General features: G+C 46.3%; 1 protein-coding gene across 1 annotated transcript in view; it reads right to left on the bottom strand.

The window, feature by feature from the left end:
• Nucleotides 1-9,830: 9,830 nt before the first annotated feature.
• SHPK (sedoheptulokinase) overlaps nucleotides 9,831-26,232 on the bottom strand; it is a 30,947-nt gene continuing 14,545 nt past the window's right edge. Inside the window, exons 3-7 of the mRNA XM_025851577.2 lie at nucleotides 19,550-19,733; nucleotides 18,858-19,010; nucleotides 17,482-17,657; nucleotides 14,238-14,438; nucleotides 9,831-10,611 (exon numbers count right to left, since the gene is read on the bottom strand). Of these exons, the coding sequence (XP_025707362.2) occupies nucleotides 10,199-10,611; nucleotides 14,238-14,438; nucleotides 17,482-17,657; nucleotides 18,858-19,010; nucleotides 19,550-19,733 (1,127 nt within the window). The 3' untranslated portion in view covers nucleotides 9,831-10,198. The remainder of the gene's footprint in view (nucleotides 10,612-14,237; nucleotides 14,439-17,481; nucleotides 17,658-18,857; nucleotides 19,011-19,549; nucleotides 19,734-26,232) is intronic.

Here is a 26,232-nt window from a genome sequence, read left to right as displayed (position 1 = left end):
AGAGGGCAATGTGGCGAAACCTCCAGCCACAAATCACTGGCCTCAGCAAGACCCATGGCCTCTTTGCTCCAGGATCAGGGTCCAGGATGACTCTGGTGCAAATAATACACATCGACAATAGCAACCTCCACTCTCGCTTGCCAAGCGTTCATGATTAGCCGCGCTAAGTGCACGATAGTTACAGCTTCACTTCAGCGTCACCACGACTTTGAGGCAGTCACTGTGATTACCCCATGTCCAGATGGGGCAGCTGAGGTGCTAAGAGGCTGGTTGAACTGCTCATAGTCACATAGCTGGACAGAGGCAAGGCCCAGCTTCCGACAGCTCACTATGCCATTCTAAAAGCTAACATCGACACTGGCCATCAAACAACAAAAAGGACTCACCAGCTAGATGCAGGCACACCCCAGACACGGTGGGTACTGGAGCTCCGAGGCCGTTGTTCCTTGAAGGGAGAGCTGGAATGGTGTGGGGAGAAGAGTTGCCTCCCCTGCCTCGGTGAGGGGCCTTGGCCCCTCCCCAGGTCGTGGTGGCTCGGCGCTGCAGGGACAAGCTGTGGGTCCGCTCTGGCACTCAAGGAAAACGTTTCCAGCAATGGCCGCAGCTGTGGTTGCCGTGGCTCCAATTCCCAGAGGACCCCAGAGCTTTTCCCATCGTTTCTGCCCTTTTTCAGAAACCACTTAGCTGCTGCCCTGCCTCCAACCGTGCCAGGGTCTGCAGTGCACTTAGCCACACACAGCCTAGAACCAGCCAGAGCTTCCTCACAAGGAAGAGGAGGGCACTGCTCAGGCCTCCCAAACCCACCACCCTCACAAACTCCACAAATTCACTGTCACGACCAGAAAAGTCAAACCCAGCACCATGTAGAAGGGATGGAAATGGTCACGTCACCCATCATACAGTCCTGGCTTGGCATCTAAGGACTGGTTTTGAATGCTGGCTTTGCCACCAGCTCTGTGCGACCTTGGGTGAGTCCCTGCCTCCCTTGGGCCTCTCATTCCCTGTGGCACCATGGTGTAGGCATTGAGGTGGGAGGCTTCTGGGTCTACTAGGTCCCAGCCTTGCTCAACTGGGATTCCTCGTGGAACCACAGAACTCAGAAAATTATTTTCTGTGTCTATTTCCTTGTTTCTCTTAGTGCCATCCTAAATGCACAGGAGAAAAGTTAATACAGTAAGGCTTAATTCCCTCCCAGAATATGGCTGAGAAAAGCTGCAAAGTCTTTCTGAATATGCCTGCAGTTGGCAGCCCAAAATGTCCTGCAGAACCCATCCTGGAAGCTGCCCATAGGAACCCTAGAGGACCCCACAAGCCACAGGCCCCACACAGCCTGAAATGAGCAGCCACGTACCAGAAAGGCCCATCATAGCCCTACTTGGAGTAGCTCACAAGGTTGACCCCTGAGTCAAGACAGTAGAGTGCAGACACTGCACGGATTTTGCACAACGTTTTACAGTTTACAGAGAGGCTGTGCAAGCTCACTCTCCCAGGCAACACAACACCCTGAGCGGTGGCAGGGCAGAAATTGCCGTGGTCATTTTACACGTGGGAAATCAGCGCAGCTGATTGCCCTGGTCATGCTGACCCTGGGGGTCTGAGCATGGAAGCCAGGCCCACCTCAACACACCATACCATGCCCCCTGCTTGGACACCTTTTTACATGTGTGCCAATTCATATGTGCCACTTCAGCTTCAATTAAAATGAACCTTGGAATTCATCTCTTTTTTTTTTTTTTGAAATTTTGGTAAAATCCATATAACATGAAAAATACCATTTGAAGAATTTTAAGCGTACAATTCAGTAGCATTAAGTACATTCATACTGTGGTGCGGCCATTGCCATCATCCATCTCCAGAACTGTTTTCATCTTGCGAAGCTGAAACCCTATACCCATTAAACCCTAACTCCCCATTGCTCCCTTCCCCCAGCCTCCGACAACCATTCACATTCTGTGTGTGAGCTGGATTACTCTAAGACCATCATATAAGTGGAATCATGCACCATTTATCTTTCTATGACTGGCTTATTTCACTTAGTGTAACGTCCTCAAGATTCACCCGTATTGTAGCAAATTGCAGAATTTCCTCCCTTTATAAGGCTGAATAATAATCCATCATACGTATATGGCACATTTAGCCATTCATCTGTCAATGGACACTTGGGTTGCTTCCAACTTTTAACTGTGGGGTGAACTATGCTGCTGTGAACATGGGTGTACAAATACCTCTTTGAGTTACAGCTTTCAATTCTTTGGGGCATATACACCCAGAAGTGGGATTGCTGGATCACGGAATTCATTCTTAATCATACATAACTATCTGTTACATATATTTTAAAAACTCGGGGCGCCTGGGTGGCTCAGTCGTTAAACGTCTGCCTTCGGCTCAGGTCATGATCCCAGGGTCCTGGGATGGAGCCCCGCATCGGGCTCCCTGCTCAGCGGGGAGCCTGCTTCTCCCTCTCCCACTCGCCCTGCTTGTGTTCCCTCTCTTCGCTGGGTCTCTGACAAATAAATAAAATCTTTAAAAAAAAACACAAAAACTCACCAGCAGTGACCCCTCAACCTACAAGTTCTCTGGGGTCACTGTTCCTTCTAACCACTGTGGGCCAGAGGTGCTGCAGGAACACCTTGGTATGGAGACTGACATGCCCATGCTGTCTTAGGGACACTGCCTGGACCAGGGTTGGGTCTCAGCCATGGGTAGCCCCGGGGCATGGGTGGGAGACATCTGAGAAAGGCACTGAGACAACTGGGCAGCTCAGGGGCACGGTCCAAGAAAGGAGAAGTTTACACTTCTCCACTAGAACCGTCCCCTTAGCTTCCCAGGTGATTTCTGCCTCCGGTGAGGACAACACACATCACTAAATGTGTCCCCTTTGTAACAGAGCCATTGGGTGCTGACAGCATCTCCCAGAGTCTGCATGCTGTGAGGGCTACAGGGGAAATCGTGACCCTCCTCCTCCTTCCCTGACAGCTTTTCCTCAACACACGGGGGCTCCCCATGACTGGCCCTTACATACTCCTACCCCTTTCTGAGACCCCCACTCCTCCAAGGACCCATCTGACATTCCCAAGCCAGGGATTCCCTCATCCAGGGGTCTAGCCCTCCCCTCTCCCATGAGTTCCATCCCTACCTCCTGGAATCTGCAGATGAAGACCACAAACCCCTTCCACTCAGCACGTCCAAGTAGACTCCTCTGCCCTCCACATTCCCTCCCCTCAATGTTCCTGCCTAGAAAAACACCAGCTTTGTGTGCTCATCCAGCCTGACATACTTTGTCATCTCCAGCCTCTCCTTCTCTGTCCTCACCGTCCTCAAATCCACCCACTGTAGCTGGCAGCTACTTCCTCTCACCCGAGGCTCCAGAAGTGCCTCCCTTCCCTGGCCCAGCACCCCGACCCACCACCTCTCAATCCCCAGTCCCGGAACATTCTCCTGACCTTGCCCCCTTACTGAACAAGGCCTTATCCTTCACCCTGGTACCCTAAGCCCATTCCTACCATGGCCCAGCTGTCACCAAGACACATCTCCCCTCTAGTCACACTAACTGTGCCTGCCTCCATGCTCTTCCCGTGCCCTTCTTCTGCCCAACATGTTTGCTCTATGCATCCCACTTAACCCATCTTTAAGGCCCAGGGGGCAGGTGAGTACTGTGGATGCTGAGATTCTATCATTCAACTCCCACCTCCTCCAAAAAGCCTCTCCACCAAGGGCCCAGCCAAAGTGCTCACCTCTAAACTCCTACACAAATTTCAGCGTTATACCTTCCTGTAGCAACTGGTGCATGTGATCACAATGACAACAATAATGGCAGTGGGTGCTTATTAAGCCCATGCAGTGTGCCAGGTTCTGGGGTAAGCACTTTGGCCATTAACTCATCAAACTCTCACAAAGTTTCATGAGGTAAGTTTGATTTTGGATTAGGAAATGAATTGTAGACAGGCTACGTAACCTGCCCAAGGACAGTGACAACCATACCAGTCTTGTCTGAAGCTTCCTAAAGCTTGTATTGAGCTTTCTCTGATGTTTATGTCTTCTTTCACAGATTTCAATGGCTTCAGGGTGACAGGGCTCTTGTCCCCTCAATTTTCCTTCTCTAAGCCTAGCTCCATGCCTTGCCCAAAGTAGCACACTGTAAATATTTATTGGCATGGTCTTATCTGAGCAAAATCTGCACTGAGTGGTTCTACTAAAACTCATGAAATGGTGGCAGAGACAACACCTTAGGACTGAGATTTGCTGCCATCAGCCTAGTTTTCTGGGTCATAATGTGCAACAAGGTGTTCTTTCCCACCTCCCTGCCCCTAGCTTCCATAACTCCTTAAGGGTGTTCTTGAATCTATGTAATGATGTACCCATTTAAATTCTTTGTAAGTAGATCAGAATTTTAAATGATGAGTTTAAATGATGAATTCTAGGAGGGGGCACTTATTCCAAGCTCTGGTCTGATGGGGACAAGGGGCACCGGAGGAAGGTGCTGGAGGCCACACCAGCAAGTGGGTGGGCGGAGTCAGCTGGAACCCGTCACCAACAGCTGCAGTTCTTCCAGTGTTACCACCAGGGGGCACATTGACTTAAACGGAGCCCTTGACTCTGGCCATAGAAGCCTCATTTATTTTCTTCATCTATCTGGGTCCTCACCAATTTGAAGCCAGACTTTCTGGTACAGCTAGAAACCAGCAAACTCTCATGTGCTGAAAAAGCCTGATTACCCAAATCAGGAACTGTCAGCCTGGCATTTCTGGGAGGAACTGGGTAGGAACCAAGCAGTGTTAGTTCTAGCCCCAGGGAAAGTGGTTAAGGACACTGTAACCCGCCCAAGGACAGTGTCAGCTCTACTAGTCTCATCTTGAGCTTTCTAAACCTTGTGTTGACATTTAACTTCCCTGATTTTTGTGTCTTGCCTCCCAGATTTTAAATGGTTTCAGGGATCCCAGGTGCAGATGGCAAACAGCAAACCTACATTCCTTTCTGCATTTGGTCTGTGCATTAGCATCACCAGGTACCCACGTGAGTCAGTTCCTGTGGAGGGCAGGGCTCTGTGAGAGGGGTCAGTGCACTCCAGAAGTGAATGGAGCTGGCCACCTAAGCCAGGGAGGGATGAGGCATCCACTCAGCACCCCAAAACTGAGCCCTGCTCTGCAGAGCTGGGACCCAGGGTGGGGCTGGAAACAAAAGGGAGAAGAGATCAGGAGCATGGGCAGAGAACGGAGGCGGGAGAGGAGGTCCAGCTGTGCCAGACGCCCACTGCATATATTTGGGCTGATAGCTAAAGCTCTGGGCCTGCTTCCTCATCCACAAAATGGGCGAGAGCACCTGCCCTACCTGCTTTATAGGGCTTTTCTGGGGGATTAATAAGGATACGGGGTGTGAATGGTCTCTGTGAGCTGGTAAAGCTCTAGGCAGGCACGACGGATTATGGTTCTTACCATTATTTCAAATGAGAACCGCATCTGCTGACTGTTGAGCTGTATCTGGCCATTAGCTTGAGGTTGTGACTAATTGTTTTTTAATGAAAAAAAAACAACCCAAGATTTGCTTAATGTTTCATGACTCATACAGTGAGCATCTCTAAACCCAGAATCTCTCGATTTCAAAGATGTGATCTGTCCATCTAACTGTGGCTGAGACAAGAGGTCAGGTGCAAACTGCCCTCTTTCCTGAAGGACCACTGAGCACTAGCAAACCCACAGCAATTGAGTAGGGTGAATAAGCTGGTCTCTGCCCTCAAGGAGGCCAGGATGCATGAGGAGGAAGATCTGCTAGGCTCTCTCTGACACTTTACTGAGTGGGGGGCCCTGTAAAAGGCACAAGCCAGGGGCCAATATGCCATGCCAACAGCAAACACTGAGCGGGGTCCCGGATGTCAGCTGCAATCATAATCCAGTGAGAAATATGCTGCCAGGGAGTCTGTATAGCAGGAAGATGGCACTTGAGCTGGGCCTTGGTATGATGTTCAGCCCCGGGAGGACATTCCAAACATGGGCATCAGCCCAAGATTAGGCAGAAGGACAGATCAGAGAACAGCTTAAGAGGAACCCTTCCCTCAAGCAGCTTTCAGTCCAGTTGAGAAGAAAAAGAGAGAACATGAAAGCCACATAAACATATGGATCTAGTCATAGTCAAGGGCCAAAGGAAGGGTAAGGGGGGCAGCCTCTGTCCCCAGGCTGGTTCGGGCCACCATGTCTCACAGGCTGCTTTCTAGGCCCCTCCAACTGGGCCCCTGCCTTCCGCAACACCCGTTCTCCAATCTAGAGTCTGCACACTGGCAGTTCTACTCCTGAAGCCCATGAAGCCTGTCCTCCACTCCACTGCCCACAGGAGAAAGTCTAAACCCCGCCATCTGGCACCCAAGACCCCTCACAGTTTGGCTGACATTTCCAGTCACAAGTGCTACCACACCCTTTCATATGCCCTATAACCAAGTTACACCAGACAATTCATCACACCCTGCTCATGCCAGTCTTTCATGTCAACACATTTGCTCTCTCAGCCCAGAACACTGAAGGAAGTGGGCCCTGGGGCTGAATCCTAGGGTTATGATCCTGGGTGGGTTACATAACATTTTTGTGTCTCGGTTTCTTCATCTGAGAAATGAAGATAATAGTACTCACCTTCTAGGATCACCATAAAGATCAAATAGGTCCGAACAAGTGGAGTTTAGATTAGCTCCTGGTACAAAGCAGGTACTCAAAAAGTGTTAGCTGTTGTTGGTATTGATGGACTGAAACTCTCCAAGGTTTAGCTCAGTGTCACTTACATAAAGAATGAATTGTTCCTCCTTCTGCACACACACAAATCTGTCCTAGTGTTTATTTCATTCCCTAGTGATGGAAATTCAACAACTCATCATTGTCCTGACAGAAAACCCAGCTCCTAGTGGGTGTTGATAAATGTGTCAGTCTGTGCTGGGTGCAGTTGAGCCTAGGTACGTCTCTAGGGTGGCTGTAGTGGTCCGGATACACTGAGTTATGCTGTGGTAACAAACAACCCCCAAATCTCAGTGGTTTCAAACATCAAAGGTTTATTTCTTAGTCATACTGCACGTTGCTCATTCATTGGTGAGGGTTCTCCACCACACGGTCCTAACATGGAACCCAAGCTGACAAAGCCCTTCTCTGGGACACTACCCGTCACTGGTGGCAAAAGGAAGGGAATGTGACACATCACACACTGGCTCCTAAAGGCCCACACAACTGGCCTGAAGGCACAGAACAAGTGACACACTTCTGCTCACGTTTCACTGGCCGAAACAATCAGGTAGGCAAGTGTGAGCCTGCCGTGTGCCTGTAAGATCTGGACGTGGGCAGGCAGTCCTCAAGGCCAGTTGCTCATATGAGGATCGTGCTGGTATCAAACACTGGTACCTTCCAGGAATGACAGCAAAAGCAGTGAGTGGTTTGTGACTTCAGGCTGAAGAAACGAGGCCCTGGAAACTATGTTCAACCCCCCTGCAGAGGCCCAGGCCAGGTGCAATAAATACAGCAGCACGGCTCTGAGCTGACAAGCTTGGACGGCACAAGGCTCAGCCCTCAGAAATAGAGGGGACATGTGGAAAGGGAACAGGGAGTCCCAGCACCACACTGGGCACTGGGCTGGGCTTCCTGGCCTTGCATCCAGGTTCTCCTCTTACGTTGACAGACTCCATCCACAGCACTCTGAGGACACAAGACAGGCTGCCTCCCCGAAGTCGGAGGGCCAATTCCTCCTGATGGACAGGGCTGTTACCTTTCAGCCTATTCCAAGGTGGCTTCTCTCTCACAGGCCTCCCACAGGGGCTCCAAAATAATGGTGTCGACTCATTCTAGCTGAGAGAAAACTCACATGACTTTCCTGAGTGATCTTCAGCCACTTGTCCTGGCAGAACTGTGGGGCAAGCAGGGGTTTTCTATAGTACAACCTACAAATGATCCTCAGGGCTGTGTCCAACCTCCCAAACCAAGCTCTGCAGCTATGCCATAATTTACAACAATCCCAAAGAAGACAGGTATGTCTTATTAAAGGTACAAGGCTCTGGAAGAATGAGCTTTAGTATCTAAAATCCAATCAGCATGGCCAGGCAGATTAATCTAAGAGCTTCGGACAATCACATGATTCGTAAAGTGATATTTACAAAGAGACAACAAGACTGCTTCCCAGACTCATAGTTGCCCAGATGCCTCAGAGTCAGGCCTGCCTGAGCCTTGGGATCACTCTTAGGAGTCTAGAATTAGATGCAGCAATGATGGCTTTCTCCTGGAAGCCATGCCATCCATGTTCATGCCTACCAACTACAGGAAGGTTTAAGATGCTCTGGGATCCCCTCCTACACTGTTGGTGGGAATGGAAGCTGGTGCAACCACTCTGGAAAACAGTATGGAGGTTCCTCAAACAGTTGAAATTAGAGCTACCGTTCGATCCAGCAATTGCACAACTGGGTATTTACCACAAAGATACAAATGTAGGGACCCGAAGGGGTACGTGTAGCCCAATGTTTATAGCAGCAATCTCCACAATAGCCAAACTGTGGAAAGAGCCAGGATGCCCATCGACAGATGAATGGATAAAGAAGATGTGGTATATATACACAATGGAATATTATGCAGCCATCAAAAGGAATGAGATCTTGCCATTTGCAACAACGTGGATGGAACTGGAGGGTGTTATGCTGAGTGAAATAAGTCAATCAGAGAAAGACATGTATCACATGACCTCACTGATATGAGGAATTCTTAATCTCAGGAAACAAACTGAGTGTTGCTGGAGTGGTTGGGGGGGGGGGGGATGGGGTGGCTGGGTGATAGACATTGGGGAGGGTATGTGCTACGGTGAGCGCTGTGAATTGTGCAAGACTGTTGAATCACAGATCTGTACTTCTGAAATAAATAATGCAACATATTTTAAGAAAAAAGAAAAAGAAGAAGATAATAGGAGAGGAAGAAAAGGGGAGTATGTCAGAGGGGGAGACGAACCATGAGAGATGATGGACTCTGAAAAAGAAACTGAGGGTTCTAGAGGGGAGGGGGGTGGGGGGATGGGTTAGCCTGGTGATGGGTATTGAGGAGGGCACATTCTGCATGGAGCATTGGGTGTTATGAACAAACAATGAATCATGGAACACTGCATCAAAAACTAATGATGTAATATATGGTGATTTATATAACAATAAAAAATTTAAAAAAAAAGAAAATAATTGAAAAGAAGTAAAATTAAAATAAAAATTTTAAAAATGTAAAAAAAAAAAAAAAAAAAAAGATGCTCTGGGATCCCTGCAGGGATGCTGACTTCAGGGGGATGCTTCTGCAGGCCAGGACACATAGTGGCCCAGCAAGGCCTACACCAAGAGAAAAAAAGGCTAGGGCCGCAGGATAAGGGGTTCTGAGTAAATTGTCCACCCTCTCTGACAGGAGCATGCCCAGACACATCCCTCTGTTGGAAAGATTCCCAAGAATGTACAGGGCCAAAAACACTGCTGCCCAGACACACCCTGAAAAGGGGTCCTATTGGTGCCTGGTCAGACTCTTAGGAACGATGTGCCTGAATGGTGGGGCCATGCAGCATCTGTCTCCCTCGCTGGTCATGCTACCCCCCCCCTTTCCTTCCCTGCTATGTACCTTTGAGCCATATTATCTTGGGCCATGCCCTGCCTCAGCTAACCAGCTGTGGCCAAGGGAGAACAAGAATGGGAGGGGGACTGCTGGGACACATGGTACAATCCAGTAGGGAAGGACTTTTCCAACAGCGCATGTGACCAAAGTCTGGGCCTCATGTCCCAAAATACAATCATCCCAAAAGCTGGAGCGGCAGGGGGTAGGGGGTGGGTGGGCCTTCTTTTCTTATTTGGAGACTTTTTGGTGTCTGAAGTCACATTTATTTTCTCTTTGTCTACAGGTGAATCACAGAAGAGCCTGCTGACCACGATGCTGGGCTACTGTTCCTTTTCTTTCTTTGTCCCTCTCTCTTTTTTCCATATTTACATTTGCAACCAATTCCCAAGTGAGTCTCTTAGAAAGCACTGATTTGGGATCTAGTTGATGAGTCCTGGCTGCATTATTAGAGGATGAAGGTAAGTTCTTGGTCAAGATGGTGCCCTGAAAACAAGCTTTGCTTAAAAGCTGCCCAGAAAACTGTCCAGGAAAAGGATGACCACAAGGTCACGTCGGGAATGTTACTTAGATAAAATTTGCAACAGTCTTTTGGCCAAAGGATGCACTGATTAAGACTCCCTCTGGTTAAGATTTCTCTGGAGCATGACCACAGCTGCCCCCACAGCTGCGTCCACATCCTGCCCAAAGGACACTGGGAAGGGAAAAGCCCTCTGCACCTCCTGCTTCAGCACCTCATTCCTGGACAGTGCACTCCCACTGCCAATCACCCGCTCCACACCCCACTCCTTGAGCTGTTGAAATGGAAGCATGGAGTGCAAGTTTTGAACAATGCCTCGGCACAGGGCCCGGGTCACGTGCCCCAGGGAGAGATCAGAGGAGGAGATTCTGGTCACTGAGGCCAGCTGGTCCGGCAGGTGCCTCTCGCCCAACACCGTTGGAGTGATAGTTAGGCAGGTGTCTCTTTGCTGTGCAGCTGCCTGGATCATACATGAATACACAGTGGATTCTTCGACCTCTAGACCTTCCAAGAACAGAAAAGACCTGTGTGAGTTCATGCACCCCTTGCTATAGGCTGAGACAGTATAGAATTCCTAGGGGGCAGCATAGTTGTGTGCCTGGGGTAGGCCCTAAGATTCTGTAGTTGTTCTCTACTCCTAGAGGAAGCCAGTGCTGCTGGCCCAAGAAGTAGAAGGTTCTAGACCACTGCTTACCAACACTTAAGGGCATAACAATCACCTGAGGAGCTTTTATAAAATGTATAAAATGCCTACCCCACCCCACCCCATGGCCAAATCATCAGCATTCTGCAGGCAGGACTAGGACATCAACATTGTTTTTAAAACTTCACAAGTGTTTCCAGAGTGCAGCCAGTGCTGAGAGCCACCACCCCAGTGTCACCGTGAAGTCTCATTGGCAGCACATTTAACTTATACAAACTCAGCTATGCACACTTGGGAATGAGAGAGAGGAAGAGGGAGAAATAATTTAAATATCAGTCAAAATGTGAACAGCAGAACTCTGGTTAAATATGCCAGAATCAGGGCACCTGGCTGACTCAGTCAGTAGAGCGTGTGACTCTTGATCTCCGGGTTGTGAGTTCGAGCCCTATCTTGGGCATGAAGCCTACTTAAAAAAAAAAAAAAAAAGCCAGAATGAATACTAATCTTTCCCCTTCCTCTAGAAATTCTACTAAAATCTCAGAAAAATCACATGCTTGATGAATAACCTAGCACATGTGTACAAGTATACAAATCTGTAGGACTGAGTCCTTGGAGAACTGCTGGTTCAAAAGATATGTACATCATAATCACCCCATAGAAGCTGGACCAATTTACACTACTACTGCAGTGTATAAGAGGGATTATCTCTCCACATCCTAGGAAACATAGTACATTGAAAACTTCTGAAAGAATAAAGAATATAAAGCCATAAAATTATGAGGGAAAAAAGGAAAAGAAGATGAAAAAGAAAAAAAAAACAGATCAATCAAATAGAAAGCTTTCAAATAGAAAAGCTCCACCTGACTGGCTCAGTTGGTAGAGCATATGACTTTTGATCTCAGGGTCATGAGTTCAAGCCCCACACTGGGTATAGAGATTACTTAAATAAATAAAAACTTAAAAAAAAAAAGAAAGCAGAGAGACTGGAGATATGATGATTAAATGCAATGTGGTATCCTGAATTGGATCCTAGAACAGAAAAACGACATTAGTGGAAAACTGTCAAAACCCAAAGAAAGTCTACAGTTAAAAGAAGAAAACAATAAACGATGTGTTTGTATGTCCTTAATAAAAATTCCCAAAAGGATGTTAAAGAAATGTTAAAATAAAGTGTTCTTCCTCACTGGGAAACATTTGAGCCATGACCCCAGCCTTGGGGGGCACCTGAAGGAAGGAGTATAGCAGCTGAAGGTCTCAGGGACCTGGCTTCTAGTCCTGTCTCTGCATCCCTTGGCTTACCACCTCATCCAAATCTACTGTGGGGATTAAATGCTATGAGTTGCCAAATATTCACATCACAGGCTTAGAACCACAGGCCATCAGAGCTGAAGAAACACCAAAGGGAAGGGACTTGCCAAGGCCACATAATGACTTGACAGAGCTGAGAACTGAGGCACTCTCCCAGGCTGCACCACCACTATGCTTATTTAACAAGCAGTTATACCACACTTATTATGGGCCAGACATCATTCTAAGTGCTCTGCAATATAACTCATTTGATCCCCACAGTTATTTAAGGTAGATCTAGGATAATCCCTTTCCAGATGAAGAAAGTGAAGAACAGAGGGGATAAGCAACCTGCCCCAAAGCACAAGAAAGTGGCAGAGCTGGGATTCAAACCCAGGCCACCTAGCTTCAGAGTCCCTACTCTAAACCACATGAGGGTGGAACTCCCTGTTTCCTAACTTCTGGAAAATAATGCAAACCTAGGGTATTCTGAATAGAGAGTTTTATTTTTATATCTTATGCTTTAATATTTCCATATCTGGTTAATAAATGTAATGTCTCTTATCTCAACAAACCTTATTGTATTTGCATCTATATATTTTTTAAAGATTTATTTTATTTATTCATTCATTCATTCATTTATTTCAGAGAGGGAGGAGGAGCAGAGGGGAAGAGAGAGAGAGAAAGAGAATCTTGAGCACACTCCCTGCTAAGCACGGAGCCCGACGCTGGGCTTGATCCCACAACCCTGACATCATGACCTGAGCCAAAATCCAGAGTTAGACACTTAACCAACTGAGCCACCCAGGCACCCCTATTTATTTAGTTTAGAGAGAGGGAGAGAGTACACGTGAGCAGGGGGAGGGGCAGAGGGAGGGAGAGAGAGAATCCTCAAATAGACTCCATGCCAAGTGCAGAGCCCTATGGGGGGCTGGATCCCAGGACCCCGAGATCATGACCTGGCCAAAATCAAGAGTCAGACGCTTAACTGACTGAGCCACCCAGGCACCCCGGCATCTATGTATTTTTTAATCAAATGACATTATTGTAGAAATTTCTTAGAAGGTTAAATTACGTACAATACTAACCTTCAAAGTCCTCAGTTTCATCAAAACAAGAACCATGAAAATGCAAGGGATTTTTCTTTTTGAAAGCATCTTACAGAGAAATTAAATAATATTACCATCTCTTTCAGGGGTAAAAATAACAGTCACTTCTGCGTAAAGATAAGACCGGTAGGTCAACTCAGTCAACAACCAGTTAAAACAGTGACAGAGCCAACCAGTTAAAACAGTATCTAAATACAGGGCTTGCCTGAAGGTTCTGATGACTGGTTCTGCATCTTGAAAACCTTTTCTGACACAAGGCAAAACAAAATCAGAGTTCTGTTCTCTTAATGACTCATTCCTGAGGGGATCTCAGCCAAGGGGGCAGAATTCCCCTGAAATCCTGACATCCCTGGCCAGCCGGAAAGCACTGACATGGGTCAGCAACACTTGTCTGCACAAGCAGTTTGAGCTTCCCACGTGCTCCCTACCGCCCATCCCTCACCTTGTTACTATGCTGAAAGCTTCCTGGAGTGACCTGATTTAGAGCTCCTACAGGTGGACCAGTGATTTCCCTAGACCTGCATGGCTGACCAGAAATTTCATTCCTACCTTAAGGGCTTGGAAAGGGAACCTCTCCTGGAAGGAGGCTACATGTTTCTCTGCAAATGAAGAGCAGAGAAAGGCCCGATCTAGTCTACCCTGAAGAAAGCAGGAGGGCATCAGACTTTTCAGGGATCCCTTCCAAGAAAGGGAGTCAGGAACCACTTGCCAGGAATAAATGCTATAAGGATTTTATAATATTGTAAAATACCAGGAGTCTTTTCACTCATCCGTGTTTGATCATTTTATTTTCAGCTCTCTGCAGTCATCAGAAAGGGATGGTGAGCTACTGACAAAGTAACCAGTGGGCAGGGGAGAGCCAGGAGACCAGTCAGTGTTAGAGGAAAAGGTGCTCCCTCAGAAAAAAAGAGGTGACGGCACCTCAGCAAAAAAGGCTACAGGCCCAGATCCCTAAAGAAGGAAGGGATGTGCTGGAGCCGGGCTGGGTGTGACACCTGAATCTAGAAGCTTAAATAACACAGGCAGCACCAAGACACTGCCGCATCCAAAGGACAAGCGGGGAACACATCACCATGTGGGCAACACCTTACCTAGATCCGCCATCCACTGGACCAGCATGTGGACAAACATGGCCAGCACGTTGCCCCCATTGAGTGACGCTGCCACCACCAGGTAGGTCCTGTCAAAGTACGGGAAGTAGGTGACTGGAGCCGCAGGGTCTGGAGTCTGCGCCGGCTGGAATCCTGAAGGCATGGAGGTTGCCAACTGAACTGAAGTGCTGATGTTGAGAACTGGGGTCCAAGGAAAGCAGAAATTAGGCCTGTCCGGCTGACTCAGAGGTCACAGGTCACAGTAGGGCAAGGGGAGAGTGTGCTGGTTTAAAAAAAAAAAAGGTCTTCAAATTCTTTGAGACTCCTCCTTTCAGGAGGTAGAGCCTAACTAACTTCCCCCATCCTGTGAGTGTGGGCTGGACTTGGGGACTTGCTTCTAATTGAGAAAATAAAGCAGAAGTGACCCTGTGTGACTTTGGAGCCCAGCTCATAAAAAGGCACTGCAGCTTCTGTCTTGGATCACTTGCTCTGGGGGAGGCAGGCACCATGTCATGAGCAGCCCTGCGGAGAGGTCCATGTGGCAAAAAACTGAGGCCTCCTGCCAAAGCTACGTAAATGAGCTGAGAAGTAGATCCACCAGGCCTGGTCACGCCTTTGGATGACTGCAGACCCAGCTAAGCAACAGCTTAATTGCAATTCCATGAGAGACCTTAAACCAGACCATCCAGCAACATCCAGATTCCTGACTCTCAGAAACTATGAGAGATAATAAACGTTTGCTGCTTTAGGCTACTAAGTACTGGGGTGATTTGTTACACAGCAATAGACAACAATGTACAGATAGTAAGACCTCTCTCAGCCCAAGTATTTGACTCTCTGGGGAGGTTTCATTCATTTTCAGCAAGTGCCACCTCCTTCTCATATCCATGGTGTTTTTCTTTTTTTAAAAAAATTTTTATTGTTATGTTAATCACCATATATTACATCATTAGTTTTTGATGTAGTGTTCCATGATTCATTGTTTGTGCATAACATCCATGGTGTTTTTCTTAACCTCCTCCACCAGCAGGGGAAAAGCTCCCAGACTCAGCACGGAGGGAATGATTTTCTCCTCTGGATTGAGGCCAGGGCCTATGGACTGCCCTGGAAGTCTCTTCTCTTCCATTTCTCACAAGATCTGGCCAAAAAGCCTGTTCTTCTTAGTCTGTTGGGGTCTGAAATAACTTGAGATCAGCATGTAACTTTCCTACCTACTAGGAGGCTGGAAGCAAGGAGACTGAAAACAATCTTGGAAAGCCAATAACCTTTACTTTCTGCCACATCAAGCCTTTCACCATGACTCTATACCAGAAGCAACATGCCCTCCACCTGTCCCCTCAAGTGGAGGTGTCAAGGACGGAGGCCACCCAACTTTGCCCATGGACACAGAACAAGTGAGCACAGCCAGCAGACCCAGTCTGGAACCAGAGACTACAACCAGCTCAGTGAAGAGGGAGCCCAATACCTACTTTCTTCCCATTTGACTAGTCCCTCACTTACTACAGAGAAAGCACATTTACATCCAGGCACAGGACAGCCCTCTGTCAAGGGAACAGCCTACGATTTGAAAACCACCAAGGTAGAAAGAGCCACGCTCTTTATAGGCATCATCCCAGTGTGTCACCACAACTGTCCCATGAGAAACATATCATTGCCCTCATTTTGGATGATGACAAGGGCTCAGGGAAAAAAAAACAACCTGTCCAAAGTCACACCGAAGGAGAAGAGGGGCTAAATTCTCACCCAGGCCAGTGGGCTGGACTCCAAAGTCCATGTGAGTTCCTTGACATTCACACTTTGAGATGAAGGGATATGGGCAAGAGATGCCATATTAGGAAAATTAAAAGTCACAGAATAAATTTAGCATATTTTCCTGAAGCATTGATTTTAGTTTCACTCATTTGTGGAACATAAGCAATAGCACAGAGGGTTACAGAGAAGGGAGGGAAAACTGCAGGGGGAGAAATCAGAGAGGGAGATGAACCATGAGAGACTCTGGACCCAGGGAAATGAACTGAGGGTCTCAGAAGGGAGGGGGTAACAGGGTGATGGGTACTGAGGAAGACAGAGGTTGTGATGAGCACTGGGTGTTATATGTAACTAATGAATCATTGAACACTGCATCATCAAAAACTAATGACGTACTAATGATGTAATGTATGGGGATTAACATAACATAAAAAAAACTAATGATGTACTATACAGTGGCTAACTGAACATAATAAAAAAATTAAAAAGGAGGATGCTGACATATGAAAAAAAACTGGGGAGAAAAGGTTTTGAACAACTGTTGGCCTTAAGAGATTTTATCACATATATGTGCAAACAAAATAGGGAGAATTTCACTTTTCCCTCTCAGCTAATTTTGAAATTATGAATTTTATGAATAATGCTGCTAAGAACATCTTTGTGAAGTGTTTGTGTGGACATGTGTCCAGTTCTCTTGGGTGTGCACCTAGGACTGGAAATGCTAGGTCGGGTGCTAACTCCATGTTTCACTTTTGAGGAACTGCCAGAGTGTTTTCCAAAGGGGCTATAGCATTTTACAATCCCAGTAGCATGTTCTTACATTTTTTAATGGTTAAGAAGAAATCAAAAGGAGAAGAAAATTTCATGACACATGAAAATGCTATGAAATTCGTATTTTAGTGTCTATAAATGAAGTTTTATTGAAACACAGCTATACCCCTATTCATTTATGTATTAGCTATGGCTGCTTCATGCTTCAGCAGAGTTGAGTTGTTAGGACAGAAACTATATGGCTTACAAAGCCTAAAACATTTACAATCTGGCCCTTTACGGAAAAAGTTTACCAAGCCCTGCCCTAGACTGCGGCCTCCACCTCACTGTGACTCTCTTACCCTGAATGCAGAAAGACTGCACTCCTAATCAGATCGGATGGAACTTCCATTGACAAAGACACAACAAAAAACCCTAATCTACTAATCTACTTTTTGGGTCACAGAGTTATGCAGAAATCAGCCAACTAGAGAGAGTCAATTCCCTTACCTGGCCCTAAAGAAGAAAAACACAGACTGTGGTCAGGGACAGAACTTGCCCTGCTGGATTGTAAGCTCCAGGAGGGGCTTCACCCGCAGGGAGGAGGCTGTTTTTCATGGTCACAGAAGAGTGATCAACAGGATGCTGAGGCTGCTGGTTACAGGTGCCCCTTGGGCCCTCACACAGAGCTGGAGCTTAGGAGGCACCAGTAGAAGTCTGAGGAGCCAACAAAAGAAACACTTACCTGCATCTGTCCTTTTGGCCATACAGGAATAGACGGAGGCCTGTAAATCACCCAAGGCCACGCCCACCCGTGTCCCCTGTGGGATTTCAAACCAGGCACGGGAAGTTCTGCCCGCCACGCTGCCGGCCTCAGCGATGTCTGGGAGCAGGTGCACGGGAAAGCCTGAGGCCCTCAATCTGCAATCCAAAAATGGACAATGCATTTACCCGGAGCTGGATTTTGGGTCTTTGTTGTTTCCAGGAAGCTCAGTGAAGGAAAACCCTACAGGACACACATACAAGAAAGGAGGGTAGAATCCAGTGTTTTGACAGAGGGCCTCTGTGGCTTTTTTTAAACCATGAGAAACAGATTTGCATTTTTTAAAAAGTGAACACTGGCTTTCAAAAGCTTGGGACTGGCCTTCCAGGGGCGAAAACCACCAGTTTAAGCAGGGGTGATCAGGAAGAGTCAGAAAGAGCCAGATGTCACCACTATCCGGCCTTCTGTGTTTGAAGGGAACGTACTCTGCAAAGGGAGACAGAGTTTCAGCAGTTATAGTCAGTTAGCACCGGCCAAACCAAAGTCAGACCCATCAGTCTCCTGAACACCAACTGCATTCATCACTCAGGGTTAGTAAACAGGGGACTGTCAATTTTACACAACATGATAGAAAGTCCTTTACCTGAACTACCAGGTGCTTTTTGTTTTTTTACAGAGCTCAGAATTTGGAACCTGAAGGAAGTGAACTTAGAGGGCACAGGATTCCTGGATCTGAAATGGCAAACAATTCCTTAAAAAGAACTTTAAAAGACATCCCTCAAGACTACTACTTTCACTTCCTAACCTTATTTTAAAATTTTATTTATTTATTTATTTATTTAAAAGATTTTATTTATTTATTTGACAGAGAGAGACAACAGCGAGAGAGGGAACACAAGCAGGCGGAGTGGGAGAGGGAGAAGCAGGCTTCCCGCTGAGCAGGGAGCCCGACGCAGGGCTCGATCCCACGACCCTGGGATCATGACGTGAGCCGAAGGCAGACGCTTAACGACTGAGCCACCCAGGCGCCCCTTTATTTTAAAATTTATTACACTGACAGTTGTTCTTTGAAAGCTGCAGGCTCGGTCCGAGTCATAGAGAACGGGGGAGCCCAACCTAGGTCTGGGCAGCTGTAGGGGAGCAGAACAGCAGGGTGTAAGAGGTGTCCCCCTCCAAGGGTTCACTTATAGCCAGGCCCACCCTTGCCTGGTGACTGGACAGGCTAAGGGGCAGGGGAACCTGATTCCTAGGCTCTTGGAATCTTCCACTATTGTTCCCAAATGGGAAAGCCCCACTAAATCTCTCACATTCGAGATTCTGGCCGTTAGCCTGGAGCCAGCTTGCAAGGATATACTCACATTTCCAAGTTCCAGCTTTGGCTCTGAGTGTTGAAATATCCCCAGCTAGCAGCATTCTGGTCGCACATCAGTGATCTTGGCAAGCCACACAGCATGGCAACCACATAGTCATGGATGGTGCCAGCAGCATCGTAGGACTTCAGGAACTCTGGGCTAGTTTTCATATCAAAAACAATTCAATGTAGTCCAATAGCAACTTGAAAGCCTGTGCCCCACCTAGCTGCGGGCAGTGAAGTAGACATGGCGTAGCTGGGTGGCAGCAAGCAACCCCACATGCTGAACTTCCCAGGGTGAGGACTTCCCAGCCACTCAGAGCAAAGCTGGCTGGAGTCGGCCTGCAGGGAGTGGTCTCAGGGGAGGATGCACCACGCTTGAGAAAGCAGAACACTGGCTGTTCTCAACAGCCCTGACCCCACCATGAACTTACCATGGAACCCTTGGCAAGTCCCTTGCCCTCTCTGCCTTTTTCTTTCCCCCTCTGGTTTAGAATCAGATAACCAACAAAGAGCCTTCTGAGAAATGAAGCAGTTCTAGACCAAGTCTAGGTCTTGCAACCATACCCTGTGCCAGGCCACCTCACTGAGGGATGCTCCAGCAGATGGAGTGATGCTGACCGGCTGGAGGTACAATCCCCTGGCCACTCTCATTTCCCTGGAAATTCAGCACCCGATTAAAAAATCAGTTGTCCATACCTATTCTTCAAAAGCCAGAAGATGGTTGCACAGCCAAACCCTGAGGCCACACTGAGATGGGACTCTGGCTGGGGCAAAGAAGCCAGGAACCCACTGCTACACCGGCCATCCTGCCATGTGACCAGGTGGCTCACGGCTCCGGGCTCAAACACAGGAGAGGGCCCTCCCTCTGTCCATTCACAGCCTGGAACAAAGGAAATTACCAAAAACAGAGAAAAGAACACCCGACCAGCAGCAACATGTCCTTGCGACCACTCTGCTAGTGAGGTTACAGCAATGATAATGCTTCACTCACGCACGTGGGTTCTGATATCAGAGCACCTGGGTTTAACACCTGGCTCCACCACCAATGGCTGTGTGACTCATGCCAAGTCACCTACTCCCCCCATTTATCCCACTTCTTCTATGTTCCCTTTAATTCATTTTTTTAAAGTTGATATTATATCCCCTCCCACCCTGTAAGAAAAGAAATTTGGCACACTCAAGTCCCCTGGTCTCTGTCCTTCCAACACTTATCATGATAATATTAGCTAGACTTGATTCTGGATGATGATGGATATATTTTCTCTTTTCCTTTGGTCTTAGCTAATTGATTTTTAGACATCAAACTTTACTCAGGAATCTGGCCATCTTTACTTAATTTTTCTCATTTATCTCTTAAAATCTAGTTTTTTTTTTCCTCTGCTCTTATTTAAATATTTTACCCCAAACTAGTTCCAGTGTAGTTCGTTCTGTGGCAAAGCATCTAGAAGCCTACATGGCTCAGAATATTTTTGAAGGATGGCTGTGATATTCTAGGTTCTCAAGTTCCCTTTCTTCGATACTTAAAAACACTTTGTGGATCTGTGATAGATTGCCACAAATTCCTTGCTACTCCTCCCATTAAGGGGTAGAGTCTAAATCCTCTTTCCTCAAATCTAGGTTGGCCTTGATGATTTGCGAGAGCAAGAGAATGTGGGGGGAGTGACATCCTAGGACTGCCAAGTCTAGGTCATAAGAAGACTTGCAGCTCCCACCAGAGCCTCCTGGAGCACTCACTCTGGGGGAAGCCAGCCACCACGTAAGAAGTCCCACTACCCTGAGGCCACCACGCTGGAGAAACTATGTGGAGAAATCACATGCAGGCATCTAGCAGTTCATCCTCAGCTGAGTCTAGCCTTCCAGCCTTCCCCACCAAGGCATCAGGCACTGAGGAGAGCCACTCTGGAACCCTCCAGACCAGTCTGTCCATGAGGTGAATACTCCCAGGCAGCCTCCGTCAACCCCATGTAGAGCAGCTCAATCCAATATGTAGAAGTAGATCATACAAGATATGATAAAATAGTTGCTGTTTTAAGTCATGGAGTTTTGGAGGTAGTCTGTTATGCAACAATAGAAAACCAAAATATGATTCCATTGCATTTTTACATAGAATGTGGCTGCTGACAACTATCTAGTCAATCTGCTTCTAATTTTTATATAGGATCTGGTTTTTCACTCTGTAAGTTTTTGGAATTTTCTTTGTCTCTGAAATCCTAAAAAGTTCACTATAACATATCCAGCTGTGAGGTTTTCCTTCTCTCTCTTCTTTGACATTCTACGGGCACCTTTGGTCCAGACTGTTACATCTTATTTTGTCAATTATGGTAAGTAAATTTTCTCCATTAATTCTCCAAATATTTCCTCCTCTACCACTTTTATTTTTCCTTTTCTGGATCTCCTAGTAGTCAGATGCTAGTGCTTCTACTTGTATCTTCAATATCTTACCTTTTGTTTTATATTTTCTACTTCTTTGTTCTTTTCTTCTTCCTTCTGAGAGGTTTCCTAAATTTGCATCTTTCATTCTCTAATTTGTTCTGAAGTTCTATCCATTGTTATTAATCCCATCTATTACATTCTTTATTTCAACCATTTTATTTTTTATACCTAATATTTCTACTTGGTTTTTTTTTTGTTTCCTTCTTATTGTTTCTTGCTAATATTCTCCTTTCATATATTTTAGTATGTACATCAGGCTAATTTTAAATTCTTAGACTGTCCATTCTAATAGTTCTACTTCTGAAAGAATCTCCATCTGGGGTGCCTGGGTGGCTCCAAGAGCATCCAACTCTTGGTTTCGGCTCAGGTCATGATCTCATGGGTCATGGGATCGAGCCCCATATCAGGCTCTGAGCTCAGTGGGGAGTCTGCTTGAAGATTCTCTCCCTCTGCCCCTTTCCCCACTCACACTTGCTCTCTCTCCCTCTCTCCCTCTCTAAAATAAATTTTAAAATAAATCTAAAAAAAAAATCTCCATCAAATCACCCAGCACAATTTTTTTCTTGTGAAACAGCTGTGAACCTGAAATGTCTTATTGTCCTGGTCCCTGAACTCATTTTGTTCTGGGAGTATTGGCTACTCTGTCAGGCAGTGTAAATGAGCCAGACCTCAGTCCCTGCCAGTTCCCAAAGGTCTGGGGAGGATGGATGAGACCTGGGGTGAATCCACAGCTAACCCATCCCACCCTGAAAAACATCTCTTCAGGTCAGGGCTTCCACTCTGCCCCCCAGGATGAAACAATGTTTTGAGGATCCTTAGATTATAGGTCACCAGCCCTGTGATTTGGGGAGAGACACCTGCTTTTCTCCACTGCCTTGATTTTATTCCTGAAGACACCTTGCTATGGACAAGGTGCTGCTTGTCCCAAAGCCATGACAATCCAGGGGATCGAGCAGTTCCTTATCCTCCCACAGGCAAGGCTGGTTGCCTCTTGCCCCACACCCAAACCATCAACCGACACACACCAACTCCAAGTAGCCCCATCACCCTAGGTTCTCTCACAGTGTTCTCCCCTTTCCTTGGTGTTTTTCTCTTACAATTCTTCTGAAACCAATCTTGGGGGAGAGAGTCAACAGTTAAGCTAGTTCAGCAGCTTGGTGGCAAGTGTATCTGGAAGTCCAGGGGTGGAGGACACTTATAACTCTTTCCTGGGTCCTGGTATCTCTTCCTGCCATGTGTTGACTCTGCTGTCAAACTAGTAGCAAGGGGAAGGGTTAGAGTTAGGGTTAGGGTGTGTTGTGCGTGTTGTGTGTATAGGGTTGTGTGTATTAAATGAGTTAACACATGTAAAGCATTTAGAACAGTATCTGACACAGTGAGGACTCAATTAATGTTAGTGATGATAATAATGAAAATGAACCTTTACCTTCTAAACTCTGTTGATGGTCTAAGACTTCCAACAGTCTTAAAGAAAGAGAATACACCCCCCCCACATATTTTTTGTTCTCTCCTCTCCTCATACAAGGGAGATTTCTCACACTTCCACAAAATATTAATATAACCACTTCAGCAGAATGGGAAAAGAATGTTGACATTAAGTGCCAGTTGAGAAAAGTTATCAGCAGCAAGAACACTCCAGACCCAATGGACAGAGATGGGAATCTGGCTCCATGTGACATGAGGTGGCCTCCAGATGAGAACAATGCCTGCCATGAAGCAAAGCAGGGCAAAGCCCCACATGCAGCAGTTTCATGGCTATACCTGATCTCAAGTCCCAGATTTGGGAGCCCAAACCATTACATTTTCTTATAAATACATTCATTAAGAACCAAAGAAAGAGGGGCACCTGGGTGGCTCAGTTGTCAAGCATCTGCCTTCAGCTCAGGTCATGATCCCAGGGTCCTGGAATCGAGTCCCACATCGGGCTCCCTGCTCGGCGGGGAGCCTGCTTCTCCCTCCCCCCCACTTGTGTTCCCTTTCTCGCTGTGTCTCTGTCAAATAAATAAATAAAATCTTAAAAAAAAAAGAACCAAAGAAAGAGACTTAACTGCCCCTCCCCCCTGGGTTCCAGGCCATGAAACATCCATCCATCCATTCATTCATTCATTCATACTTGCATGATTGAATGACATGTGTATTAAATATCTAATATGTATTAGGCACTGGTTCTAGTCCCTGAGAATACAGCAATGATCAAGGAAAAGTCACTACTTTCATAAAGCTTATACACTAGGGATATAGACTATAAACAAGCAAATATATAATACCAGATACTTTTCATTGCTGTGAAGAAACATACAGCAGTGATAGATATTTGGAGGTGATCAGGGAAGTCCTCTCTAAGGAGGAGGGACCTGAATGGAGTAAGGAAGTGGGCCATAAGAATGTCTAGGGACACATGCTGCAGGTAGATGGGTCAGGGCAAAGGATCTAAGGGATCTTGTCAGTCTCTGTTTGGTATCCCTGGCCGACAGCCAGAAAAGCAGAGGCACGTTACAGATCATGCACCTAAAGCACATTAAGTTTTACTTGGGGTGAAGGACTCCTCAAGGCAGTGCACCTTCTTAACTGTATACTACATCTGTACTTAAACTTCGAGCTGGATTCTTATCCCAGCCCTAAACCTGGATCTCTACAGCTTTTTTCAACCCCTGTATCTGCTTCAAAACTCTGGTCCTTTTTCAAAGAAAAAAAAATTTTGGACTATCATTTTTATTTTGTTTGTATTATCAAACAAATATGGAGTTCTTACCATGTACCAGGTAGTATTCAAAGCACTTCAAAAATATTAATTCACTGAATCTATATAATAGCCTTATCACATAGGTATGATAATTATTCCCTTTGTACAAGAAAAATGAAGCACAGAAAAGTTAAAAAAAAATTGCCAAAGGTCACATAGCTACTACGTGGTAGAACCAGGATTCTCAGTATGAGATGTTCAGATATTAAAGATAATTCTCAGTATGAGATGTTCAGATATTAAAGATAATTCTCAGTATGAGATGTTCAGATACTACAGATAATTCTCAGTATGAGATGTTCAGATACTACAGATAAAGCCAAAGGCCTGCTTATATCCCCACCTGGGTCCCAGCCCCCTTCCTGTCCGTTAGTCCTTGTGGGTAACCATCTAAATAAAGTTTTACATATTGGGTTTGGTTTGGTTGACTTTATTTTGTTTTTGTCTGTTTTTTAAAAACAAATAGCACAAACACAACATATTGGGTTTGGTTTGGTTGACTTTATTTTATTTTTGTCTGTTTTTTAAAAACAAATAGCACTATACTGTATTTCTTTCTCTAGGCGTTGTTTTTATCATCCAACAAATGTTCTGGAGTTCCTTCCATGTCAGTATACGTGAATGCACTTTATTCTTTCTAACTACTGCATATCCTTCTGCAGCACGGGCACACCAACATTTATCCATCCATTCCCCTGAGGTTAAATGCCAGTTTTCACTACCATAACAAGAAGGCAAAGAACAACTGTGAGTAGGCATCCTTACGCACATCCATGTGAAAGTAATTTTCCCGAGCAGACTCCCAGTAGCAGAGCTGCTGAGTCATTGCAGCTCTCTTATTTTTAACAGGTCCCATCAAACTGCCCTCCAAACGGCTACGCTAATTTACACTACTACCAACCATATTTTAAAAAACCAATTTTCCACCCCATCTGCCAACTCTTGGTATTTTCAGACTTTGATTTCTTATAATCCAGTGGGTAGAAAATGATCTCTCTTTGTTGTTTTCATCTGCACTGCCCTAATTACTAATGACATTGAGCATCTCTTCACGTGCTTATTAGCCACTTGTATTTCCTCTTCTAGAACTGCCCGTCTCGGTATCCTTTGCCCATTTTCCACAGAGCCACCTGTCCTTTCTTTGTTCTTGGTTTTTTATTATGTACCCATATTCACACTAGCAAATGTTTTCTCCTAGTCGGCTGCTTGCCTTTTAGCTTGGTTTTATGATCCCCACTTCTCTCCTGCTATTACTGAGCCTCGAAATGGAGTCTACAGGTGTAACCACAGGCCTCTCAGAACACACTCTCACTGCCTTTCCTCTCTGCCCGCTGGCTGGCCTGTGCCCTTGTGGAAGCAATTAGCTCTCTGCTCAGCTCACTGGTGCCTGTCTGTGTTGACGGCCTTGATTGTGCCCTGGAGGATGAGGGCTTCGTCTGCTCGTATCTATGTCTCCCGTGGGGTCTAGCATGGAGCCTTATATATTGTAGGTACCGAAGCCAAACTAATCTATGGCCACCATTAAAAACACAATGACTTGATTCCAAATATGATTCACTCTACTCTACTAAGCAAGTATTATCATCGTCAAAGAGTGGCTTCCCTCCTTCCCAGAAGCAGAAAACAAAACAAGGAGGCATGTGGGCTGGCTCAATGAAATATTAAGCAGCTCTCTCCAACAATGTGGGCAATGGTTTGTATGGTTGTTACAGAGTCCAGGAAACTGGCAGAAAGGGAGGTGTATGACCAGACCACAATCTTTAGATCTCTGTTGTCCTCTTCAGGAAGGATTTTAGTATTAAAAGGACATTTATTCTTATTAATGCAAAATTAAGGAGTTTAAAAAGCTTTTATAACCTAGACTCCCTCTGAGAGGCCAGCTCTAACACCCTAATCAGCCTTCTCCTCCAACTACTAATTAGAGCCAAGCAGCTCCTGTGGTTCCCAAACAGCCTAACAACAGGCAGACAAGAAGGAGGGAAGGAGCAAGAGATCCTGCACCGGCTTCTACAGTCACCCAGGCCCTCCTGGGGACTGATCAAAGGATGCATCGCTAGACATCTGTCACACTGGTGAGAGACAGGTCACCACTCACTTGGCCCAGGAGAACTGAAATCACTAACTCTCCAGGGAAAAAGTAGTGAATCCAATGTTCAAATCCCCTGAACTACAGCCCCCAAAGTAGCCATCCATCCTCTACTTA

This window comes from Callorhinus ursinus, unplaced genomic scaffold (genome assembly GCF_003265705.2).
Source record: "Callorhinus ursinus isolate GAN/ISIS: 27379988/994484 unplaced genomic scaffold, GSC_fseal_2.0 scaffold133, whole genome shotgun sequence".
Classification (NCBI taxonomy): domain Eukaryota; kingdom Metazoa; phylum Chordata; class Mammalia; order Carnivora; family Otariidae; genus Callorhinus; species Callorhinus ursinus.
Note: the sequence above shows the minus strand (reverse complement) of the source record. Positions and strands in the feature narration are given on the sequence as shown.